Source organism: Aplysia californica, unplaced genomic scaffold (genome assembly GCF_000002075.1).
Source record: "Aplysia californica isolate F4 #8 unplaced genomic scaffold, AplCal3.0 scaffold00326, whole genome shotgun sequence".
Lineage (NCBI taxonomy): Eukaryota > Metazoa > Mollusca > Gastropoda > Aplysiida > Aplysiidae > Aplysia > Aplysia californica.
This window is the reverse complement of record NW_004797596.1, coordinates 144,727-156,402: the sequence shown is the minus strand read 5'-3', so window position 1 is coordinate 156,402 and position 11,676 is coordinate 144,727. Positions and strand designations below refer to the sequence as shown.

General features: G+C 40.6%; 2 protein-coding genes across 2 annotated transcripts in view; one reads left to right on the top strand and one right to left on the bottom strand.

The window, feature by feature from the left end:
• Nucleotides 1-2,826, top strand: part of LOC101863523 (pancreatic triacylglycerol lipase-like) — a 6,293-nt gene extending 3,467 nt beyond the window's left edge. The window contains exons 4-5 of the mRNA XM_013084900.1: nucleotides 1,089-1,178; nucleotides 2,585-2,826. Coding sequence (XP_012940354.1) covers nucleotides 1,089-1,178; nucleotides 2,585-2,676 — 182 coding nt within the window. The 3' untranslated portion in view covers nucleotides 2,677-2,826. The remainder of the gene's footprint in view (nucleotides 1-1,088; nucleotides 1,179-2,584) is intronic.
• A 4,868-nt stretch (nucleotides 2,827-7,694) lies between these two features.
• LOC101860181 overlaps nucleotides 7,695-11,676 on the bottom strand; it is a 9,376-nt gene continuing 5,394 nt past the window's right edge. Inside the window, exons 2-3 of the mRNA XM_035970831.1 lie at nucleotides 10,770-10,933; nucleotides 7,695-8,553 (exon numbers count right to left, since the gene is read on the bottom strand). Coding sequence (XP_035826724.1) covers nucleotides 8,065-8,553; nucleotides 10,770-10,933 — 653 coding nt within the window. The 3' untranslated portion in view covers nucleotides 7,695-8,064. The remainder of the gene's footprint in view (nucleotides 8,554-10,769; nucleotides 10,934-11,676) is intronic.

The following is an 11,676-nucleotide window of genomic DNA, read 5'->3' as shown; positions in this document are numbered from 1 at the left end:
GTGTGTGTGTGTGAGAGAGAGAGAGAGAGAGAGAGAGAGAGAGAGAGAGAGAGAGAGAGAGAGAGAGAGAGAGAGAGAGAGAGAGAGAGAGAGAGAAAATTTTCTCTGCGAATACCTTTTTATTCACAGATTATGTATTAGATCTAAGTTTAATTAACTCGGTTTATTTTCGTTTGCAAGAGTAGTGTTGTTTATTGTTTATAAATGAAATAGACTTCGGGAAGGGAAACCAGGGTTCTGTCCGTGTGTGGGTTTATAGTTAGCTAAAATAAGATTTAAAGCTCTCAGTCGTCGGCAAGCTGTTAAAATGCACTGGTAAACTAAGCCCAGAAAGCAAAAATTATACAGGAGTGACAAAAAAAAGAAAGAAAGAAATTAATTAACAACAAACCAAATTAAAGGAGAAAACTGTTTCATTATTCTTATTATAAAGATATAATATACCTAGGATAGAATAAGAAATAAAGAGCTGTGGGAAAAGACAGGACCAAAGGATATATAGAAGTAGGAATAGGACTAAGAAAGTGGCGATGTATGGGACACACCGTAAGAAAGCCCAGCGGAAACATCACAAGACAGTCACTGCGGAACCCACAAGGAGAACGAGGCAGGGGTAGGCCACGGGAAACATGGAGAAGATGCGAGGAAAGGGACATGAGAGAGATGGAGCTCACTTGAGGAAGGATGGCTCAGGACAGAGATAAATGGAAGTAGCTTGTGTGTGGCCTATACCCTGTTAGGGGTGAAAGGCATTGATGATGATGATTTTTTTCTTGTTTCTTTTCAGCATATTTAGAATTTGGAGTTTCGACGAAATACACGTAGATAGATCTACATGTGTCGTATTTCTCGAGAACATGCTATGATGCTGCCGATACATGTACCACAGAATATGAAACTGCTATTTCTAAAATTCAAAATTTTGGGTTTAGATGTCTCGTACATTTTAACCGCTGGCCAACGCTGAGCATCTTAAGAAACATTCCGAAGCGTTTTAAGAAACATTACAGTACGGGCTAATAGCATTGAAAGAATGGAAAAGTAAAAGTGAAAGCGCATGCAACATAGGAGTTTGTTGTCATCCTCAGATGAGAAGGAGGGCGGGGCATGCAGTCACGGCCGAGCTGTGGATCTGTTCATCCACTCTATAAATAACTGCCAATACGTCCCTCCTACAGGTGAGATAAATCATACTCTATATATGGCTCTGCTACTTAGTTTCGTTTGGTTTTGTTTGGTTAACGTTTTACAAGGTTATATGGTGAGCATGGGCTGCTATTTTGTAAAACAGGAAATGAACACGAGAGGGTATAGTAGTAGTAGATCTATATTATATTCCCTTACGTTAAACTTTCCCGGAATTATGTATCTTGATTCAAAGTACAGCTTCACACCTTACATTTTCGAACAAATGTAATGAATAAACACCCAGATCTATACAAATGTGTATAAGTATAATGAGTAGTTTAGGTTGTTGAAATAAAATGGCGCTGTTTATAATATAATTATCTCCCCTTGCACGTCAGGGTATCCTATGGGTTGCATTTGGTCATCGAATAAAAGATGGTGACATTGTATAGATCTAACGTCCCCTATCAACACTGTTAAGAGTGTTAGATCATTTAAGAGGCGGAACCTTCGACTTCGAGTGTAATGTCATCTCCCAAAGGATCGAGCCAAAATTGAAAATTCGTGTAAAGTGCCTTTCCCAAGGACACAACGTCGGACCCAGCCGAGCTTCGAACTTTCGAACCCGCAATCTCACGATTACGAGTCCGGTAGCCTTACCACTAGGCGACCGACGTCACTGGTAATCGAAACCAATGAGGTAACCAGGACACCCAGTGCGCTTACAGGTCATCATTTACTCAAAGAATAAAAAAGGGATCCTACGGATAAGAGCTAGGTTGTGCCTCTCGAAATCTACCAAAAAATCCGCCTAAGACCCCGCTTTTTGTCTCCCTCCCACTGTTTGAAATAAGTGGGGGAGGGGGAGGGGGAGAGGGAGAGACGGTCGAAGCAACCACTTCTTCCCTCCTCCACAACCCGCAACTGAGCTTTTTAAAACTTTGTAACATAGCAAATGAAAGAAGCTGCATTGAAGAGAAGACAACCTTGAGACCATGTTTTAAGCTAAATTGACCGACCGAGTAGACGAAAAGAGCCAAACAAACAGCATAGCCCATGTATTTTTCTGGCCTAGAAGCTGAAGGCGGCCTCTTTTCACATGGAAAACCAGCTCGTCGAAATAAACCTTATTGTTCACAGTTCAAACTGAGCTCGAAGTCTGGTTTATTTATAGAACGGTTTCTTAGACATCAAATTATAATGAAAAAAACATTCGCCACACGGTAACAGTAACAGAGGCCTCTTATCCCAGCGGATTCTTACGCGAAGTGTTCTTAGTCTTAGGCTGAATTCTGAAACCACACTATGTATGCCTACACACATACACACGTAATACATGTACATATAACATTAATAAGCAGACTATTTTTAGTCCTTTTTGTTACTTTAATAGGTATAGAACATTGTGTTCGGTTTATTAATTTCTACTTTTCCTCCCCCCCCCCCCCCCCCGAAGGTGGCCTTATGTGCGCCATGGGTTTCATCACTAGCCCCAACTGCAGGGGAGATCACCAGCCGGACACCAAAGGGAATGCTCCTTTCTGTTGATTTTCAGAATGGAGTTGCGTTGCTTCACTGACTAAGTGCTCGCAATTCGATTTAACTGATAGCGACTTAACAAATAATTCGAGTACGAGTATTTTTAAACAGAGAAACGTCATTCAGAATAAAAGCTGCGTTTTTTTACCCTCTACAAAATGTCTGAGTTGTGTCATTTAATAATCTAATAAGATTTTACGTTTCAGAAGATCTCCTGCCTTTCTCCCTCCCTCTTTCTCTGCCTGTCTGTCTGTCTGTCTGTCTGTTTGTCTCTCTCTCTCTCTCTCTCTCTCTCTCTCTCTCTCTCTCTCTCTCTCTCTCCGACTCACACATACACACACACACACACACACACACACACACACACACTCACACACTCACACACACACACACACACACGCACATTCCCACATTGGCGTCCACCTTGAACGATGGCGTTCGTGATAAAAGTTTACTTTTCATATATATATATAGAGCAGGGCGACTTAACATCAGTGATAGGTTTTGAAATACTGATAAGAGCGTGCCTAATCATAAACTTAGTCTTTAATACATTAACTACATGTACTATTCTGCCCCTGACTGTAGTCTAGACTACTGGTTCATTCTAAGGTCTGAACTACAGCACTGCGCCCTCGCACTATTTGACGAAGGTCTAGATATTGCGTATACATTCTAATAAAGTTTTGTTAATTTAAAATTTGGCAACTTGGAAACACACACATATATATATATGTCACTTTTTCCATAAAACTACGACAGCTACAGAGTTGAAAGTTGGCATGTACCTGCAAAAAGATAGATAGATCCCCATGACGGAGCCCGATTTTTTATTTCCTGAATTTAGATAAATATATTTTGACAAAAGGTTCCCGTCCTTCTTTGGCCTTCTGATTATTCCACTGAGAGACGAAACAAATCGGCGCAGCTGTCCTGTACGGCGGAAGTGCCGGAAGTGATATTTCGCGAGGCGCATTTTGTTTTGAGAGTATCTGGACCTTCTAATTTTTTGTATCTCTCAAGATTTATTGCTCCATTCCAGTAGAGTATTAGATCTATAGTAGGCTAATGACTTTCCGTTGATGTTAATGCATCGATATTTTCTTTAAATTGAAAGTGGGCCCAGCTAGTTTATAATACATGTAGAAGTTTTACACCCCCATTAACACTATTTAGTTCACTTAGGTGGCGAGCTGCTTCGACCCTGCCTGTCACTGTCAGGGCCAACCGGCGCTCAGCAGTAGCAGAATGAGCTACACTAGATAAAAAGTGGGCTTGAAAAGGGCGGGGTTTATCGTGTTTAGTTTAATTTTTAAAAGTGGCCACTCAGAACCATAGAGTTCAGTATTGAACTAGATAACATCTGCGTTTGCTGCCATTTTTGGGGGGTCCAAAATATGCCAAATGTTGACACAAAAAATTGCAAAAGTTGCCGTTAATTTTCAAGCTACCAACGAAAATATAGCAATACATGTATTACATGTTGATAGAGGTCCAAAACACCAGAATTTCTTGTGCGCTGTTTTAAAGCATCCAGAATATCATTATATTTTTTTTAAAGTTTTCGTAAGAGTTTTACGGCACTTGAAACACAATAAGGTCATATAAGTGCCGAAGATTAGATGTGTTACAAGAGAGTAGCAAACACAAAAAAGAAGGAGGGGAGATAAAGACGATAGATGTTTGATAGGAAAGAAGGAGCAAACCACACCAGAGCACCCGCCAACCACCCACTGAATATCATTTGTAGCCACACACAGTGTAAAAACGTGAAAAAATAAAGGTTTCACAACAGAATTAAATCAAAATTAGAACAGCGCATAATACGTTAATAATAAACAACCACAAAAATTTACAAATACGGGCGTGTGTCCACCAATCCGAAGATTGGCCGTTTTAACCCTGACGTGTGCAATTCAAGAAAAAGTACAAGTACAAGATATTACTGGTAAATATGGAACCACACACAAAGGGCCTGCTAGTGCCAGTCTTCGGTTTTGGTGGAGACACGCTCTAACTCTATAAGTAATAAGTAGAACACATCTATCTATCTATCTATCTATCTATCTATCTATCTATCTATCTATCTATCTATCTATCTATCTATCTATCTATCTATCTATCTATCTATCTCACTCACTCACTCACTCACTCACTCTCTCTCTCTCTCTCTCTCTCTCTCTCTCACTCACTCTCTCTCTCTCTCTCTCTCTCTCTCTCTCTCTCTCTCTCTCTCTCTCTCTCTCTCTGTATATATATATATATATATATATATATATATATATATATATATATATATATAATACATATATGGTGTCTCTCGTCATGGGGAAACTACACTAGGCCTATACAATGGCACCAAAGGGTGCAGATATTGAACTGCTCAACAAAGTTAAACCTGCACACAGTGAGGACATCAAAAAATGTTGTCAACACAAGAAAAGGTCGAAATTATAATTTTGGTAAGCAATTTAAGCCAGCGAGATGCTGCAGATGAATTCAATCGTCGGCTCCCAGACAACCTTCCCATCTCCCACACCACGGTGGGGAGATTGTTTCAGAAATTCAAAGAGACGGGAAGTGTTAAAAATGCCAAACGAACAAACACTGATCCATTGCCTGATAACTTACAGGCTGACATTTTGGCAAGACTTTTGACTAGCCTAACCAGTTCACTACGCCAGATAGCTCGGGAGGTGGACACAAGTAAAGATACCATCCATCGCCTGCTACGTAAGAATCATTTCTGTCCATATAAATTTCAACCTGTCCAGAGACTCCACGGGGACGATCCGACCCGACGCATGGAGCTTTGTGAATGGGCTTTGTCTAAGTTTGACCTCGGCAAATCAATTCTTTTTTCCGATGTGAAGCCATTTTCTACGTCACTCGTGATGGTAATCGTCAGAACAACCAATACTGGTCACAGACGAACCTGCACTTAACGGCAGAAACCAAAGAACAAGGATCAGGTCGAGTAATTGTCTGCTGTGGTTTGTGGAAAGACAGGTTGGTTGGACCCTTTTTCTTCAACAATACCGAAACGGGGGACAGTTAAGTTCAAATATTGGATGAAGAAGTAAGAAGCCTTTCCATCTCCTGTAACACCTGATGGTGACTTTCCATCTTACTTTCAGCAAGATGGAGCTCCCCCACATTTTACAGTCAAAGCAAGAAGATATCTTGATGCACAGTTCCCTGGAAAATGGAGAGGTCGTAGCGGACCCATTGAATGGCCTCTAAGAAGTCCTGACTTAACTCCTTTAGATTTCTACCTGTGGGTGGAGTCATGTCAAGGCTCTTGTCTATGAAGGCCAACCACAAATAACAACAGTCAATGAATTCAGAGAAAGAATCAAGAAAGCTTGCGCTAGCATCAACCTTGCTGTTTTACACGCCGTGTTCCGTGAGTGGAAGCTGCGACTCTTGATGTGCATCAAGCAAGAGGTCCTCCATTTCGAACAACTCCTGTGAAGTGGAAATTAATTAACTGCGCTTTGCACTGTAAGATACGTTCAATAAATACGCACTTTAGTTCTATAGTTCATGCCCATAATATGTATTTACCCTATGGTGCGTCTAACGGGAGACACCTTGTATTATAAAAGGTAGGAACAACATCAAATTAAATGACATTACGCTACATAATATGCACACAACACACAAAAAATACAAAGACAACACATCAGAACAATAACAAATAAACACACCAACAAATTAAAACACGACAAAGAGGGAAAAATAAAAGAGAAACAGTAAAATAAATATATAGCATTTAATATTCTTCACATGAAAATAACTATACATAGGCACCTTAAAATTATCAACATACATGACTAATAAGTTATGAAGTAGCCTACATAAAAAACAGAGCCATAGAAAGTTGAGGATAAAAAGTGCCACCAAAAAAGTTAAGCTTTAAATCTTTAGAAGAACAAATCACAACGTGGTGTCAACAAGTGAGAAAGAGAGAAAGTGAAGCGGAAGTGAAAATAAACTTTCTTTCTAAAAGTAGCGAGGTTCGGTTCCTTTTTTTCCCCCCAATTTTTATTCACTGTTTTTTTTAAAACGATTTTTTATTCTAAAAAAAGAAGCTAAGTCTCGGCCGCGATTCGCGGACCAAAAATGCGATTCGCGGCCGCAACAAACGCAGGTGGTACATTTGAAGGGCCAACTCGGGCTGAGAGGGATACGACATCCTTGTACAAAGACTGAGATATTTGATCAAAATTTCTCCGATTCTCCTCACTCAGGAATCGAACTCGCGTCTCCCGCGTGCTATAGCGAAGCGCCAAACCGCGACAGCACCGACGGCAGTCTCATTTCTGTGTGTGTGTGAGCATCACATTAATCACTACTCACAGCCACTCTCTATTCTTCCTGTAACTCAAGACAAAACAAAATTCCTGTCTGCAACCCCAAAGCAACGCCCCACAGTGACTCAGATTTGAGATCCTGGTCCAGCTGTTGGAAAACAGCAGAAGATATTCGGACACGTCTCCGGCGAGCACCCAGGAACTATTCGGAGACATACTCTCTCACTCAGTAATGCACTACTTTGGGGGTCAAGCTTCGTATTGTTTGCTGCAGACCACACATATATAGCTACTAAAACTGTCGCAATTTTCATGAAAATTCCAAACCTAACTGCAAAATATCAAATTATGGGTTAACCCCCCCCCCCTTTCTGTTTTAGTTTAGTTTTAGTTGAGGTTTTACGGCGCTCGCAACTGTATAAGGTCTTATGAGCGCCAAGGGGTGGATGCTATACATTCTTTTACTGACCGTCTAGGGTGAATGTCAACAGAGAAGTCCTTATAGGGAATCAGACTTACTCTGCTCACCTCTGTAGCTTCAACAGCACAAAGTCTGCTTCGACTATTCAGGCCCCCCGGAAATAGCGGGTCACAAGAGTGTGACAAACACGAAAATGACGATAGTAAGGATTAGGAAAGAAAAAGCAGCAGTTCCCAGTTGTAGTTCAGGCACAGTTATAGTTATAGAGTGTGACATTGTTGGATCAGCCCATTTACAATTCTACTCTGCATTAGAACGAGAAATGTCCCCCCTTTGGAAATGGCCTAAATGGCCTACAGACACTTCGGTAAGTGGCACCGTCCCGGGGAGTAATGCCCCCCCCCCCCCTGTAACCCCCAGATTTTTTACTTGGTCAAGAAGCAAAAATCATTTTTTGATTGGTCTATCTCCGTCGGAGACGTCTCCGGATCATAGATACTGTGTTGGAAAACAGTTGGGGGTTTGGGGAGGGGGCGGGTATACATGTATACCGTATTAGTTTCACATGTACTTTTAACGATGCCAACTGTGAACTGTGGAAGTGGAAGCACTGGTCACCACAGCAGTCAGACTGACATTAGGTAGGCTACTGGTTGTCCTCTATATATCCACACGGCTCAGCTGGGTGAGGCAGTCCAGCTCTCCGTAATACAACGACTCGTTGATCACTTTCTCCGCAAAAATACGCTGCTCTCTCGACATGGATCGTAGCTTGGCCGCAACGTTCTTTCCAAAAATATCGAAATTGTCGTCCTCTTCATCACAGCGACTATTATTAGAACCGTCGGATCGTCTCAACTGATTGGCTAAACGAGAAAAAATATCACGATCGTTTGCTTTCCTTTTAATTGGCCTCCGCTTAGCGATAGGAGAGGAAGTCGGTGTCTTCGCATCAGGCTTATTATATGAAATCGACGCTGGTGGTGAAATCGAGGGCGCTGGTGATGCTGGGCTCATTTCCGGAATTTCGTCTTCTATCTCGTCACTCACTTCCTCATTATATTCTATGTCTGAAGGAGGGAGGTCAGGAGGGTCATCTTCAATTATTTCTATTTCTTGTTTAACGATTTCACACTGTGGTTCCTGAAACTAAAACAAAAGAACAAATCATGAACAATGAACAAAACAGTAACTCCGTATTCGTCAGAAGTCTTGAAAGAAGGTGATTTTTTTCCCCTTTCTATAGCATTCTGTAATTTATCCATTTTATTTAATTAATTTTACTTTTAAAAATTAACGTATTCATTTATTTGTGTATTAATTTACTTTCTTTATCTACAGCTTTATTTATTTCGCTATTTATATTTTCATGAAGGTAAAGAGTGAGGGGGGGGGGGGGGTGCAGCAGACTTGTTCAACCTGGCTTGATACGGCATGCAGAATCCAAGCAGAAAGATGTGTATATATATAGGCCTACTCCATAACATTAAATGATCTTCCCGATACGGGAATGGAACTCGCGGAGTTTGCCTACAACAAGGCAAAGGACTCACCATTATACAACAGACTGGATATTCAAGGTCAGCTGGAAAGTAAGACCATAACAACAGCAAACGTGGTAATAACAAATAATAACACCCCATCACCACTTTTGTTTGTTTACTTTGAGTAAAGAGAAGCACACCAACACTATAATGGTCATTCAGTGCTGGGAAAAGGGTCGAAGACAGATAGACAGAAACAACAGAGGGAAAGTAAAGACGTAGGACCTACCAGTGGTACCCACCAACCTCCCACACCACCACCACCACCACAACCACCACCACCAACAACAACAACAACCTGTGGACATTAAAAAAGGACACAACCAGACACCAGGTTTATAATTATAATAATACGAGAAACATGACAATGATTCTTTTTATTATTATCATTATTTAGTAGAGATTTTACGACACTCGCAACTGCATATGGTCATATGAGCGCAAAGGGGTAGTCTATGTTGACAGAGAAGTCTTTACAGGGAATCAGGCTTACTCTAGCTTCAGCAGCACAAAGTCTGTTTCGACTTTCAAGGCACCCTGGAAATAGCGGGTCACAAGAGTGTGACAAATAACAAATAGTAAGGATTAGGAAAGAAAAAGCAGCAGTTCCCTCTTGTAGATATCTATGGTATCAGGCACAGTTACGAGCGTGACAGTGATGAATCAGCCCATTTACAATTCTACCAGTACTGAGCATGAATGAGAAATGTCCCCCTTTTGGGAATGGCCTAAAGACACTTCAGTCAGTGGCACCGCCCGTGGGGTAGACAATGATTCAAAATAATGAGAACGAAACAATTTATGAGCTGTATATACGTCAATTATAGATTGATTTACCGTAAAAATGTTGCAGGCTGTCCAATAAAACTATCTCTTCGGACGTTAGCCGCTTCAACTATGCCAGTCAGGGACCGCCTACTCTGAATGAGGTTTAATGTTTCTGTCGAGTTTTTCGTTGAATACACTCATTTACTTTTAAACTAGTGAAGCTTTCGATTTAAAGATTGGATTTCATATTTTTAGGGTCAATTTTTTCATTGAATGCCCATTATGATTAACATTTCAATAATTTAATGTGTAGCCTAATTAGCTCTCATCAAGTCAAGAATACACATTCTTATCTTTTAGTCTAGATCTAGTTCGGGTTTGTGCCAGCTCTCTGGAGGGTGGGCGCATCGTACGAAGCAGATGACCCTGATTCGAATCCCCGACGAGGCCGTTCTGAACTCGGGTTGTTTTGAGGAGTTTTTAAGACTCTCCTCGCATCTGGCTCGGACCTACAGATAATTAAATTCGCAGGTCCCGTCTGTTTATAACCCTACAGCGTTGAAAAGGGGAGGGTTTTACATCTATACAATGTCAATGACATGATCCCTTGATGGTTTCAAGAAATTCCATGAAAAGTGAAACTGCAGTGACACACGCAACACAAGGATTATGACCCGTTGAAAAAAATTATTAGCAAAGAAAGGCTTGAACTGGAACCATTTTTAAAAGTTAAATAAGGCAAACACATTTGTATAAAGGAAGGTTTCCTCTCTATTATCAACAACAACAACAACAGCAACAACAACAACAACAATGACAAAAGCGGCAGCGGCAACAAAATAACAACAACAACAACAATAACAACAACAACAACAAAAACAACAACAACAACAAAATGGCTCTTTCAGTGCTTACATGTTTTCCTGCAAGACCTCTTCACCTCGTTCTGTGACTCACAGCATTTTCACTTTTTATGGAATGGCCCTAAACAATTGACATGACAATGTTTTCGAGAATAAGAGTAAAACATCCATCTCCAGTAGGCCTACTTACCGTTAAAGTCTCAGTACTCTTAGGTTTAGGAGGTTTTCTAGCATTACTAATAATAAAATTCGAGCTCGTTGAGACCAGAACTTCATCTCTTTCTCTTGATCTGTCCATTAAAAACGACATCTTGTCGAAGGCGAACCATTTAGACTCGTACACTTCATGCGTGCCTGTTGAGAAAATAAATTAAAAATGAATTGATGACAAAGTAAAAACAACGTACGAACTATCATCATCACCATCACATCATTTTAAAAAATGTAGATCTAGAGTAAAAAAGGAACCTGAAATAATTTTCGGTCGGTAAATTATTTGGTTTGTAAATAAACACACACAAAAGAATTTGCAACTAAACTGGCTCAGCGTTTCGCCTCACCTCGGAGGCTTCATCGGGAGAGATTGGAAAGAAAACTTTAAGGGCAATCATCATCATCATCATCATCATCATCATCATCATCATCATCATCATCATCATCATCATCATCATCATCATTATCATCATGCAAATCCTTATCTTCGTTGATTTCATCCTCTGAACATCAAAGCTGAACCAATTAAAAAAACCCAACATATTTGTGCAGTAATTTGCGTCTTGAGGCTCTACCAATTATAGCATGAGTCCCGTTTTCCTTTTCCCCCTGTCTTTTTCTTTTTGCAGAATAGTTTATAGTACAAACAGGCTTTCGATTGATTCTATGCTACCCGTGACATTCTTAAGAAACGTCAACAGCCGGACAATTATTTTATAACATTTATTAATTAAGTCAAGTGTATGTTCGGTTGTGGCGCGCCGCGCGAGCTGTATGTGTGCGTGTGAGTGTAAATGTGAGTGTATGTGAGTGAGTGAGTGAGTGGGTGAGTGAGTGAGTGAGTGAGTGAGTGAGTGAGTGAGTGAGTGGGTGAGTGAGTGAGT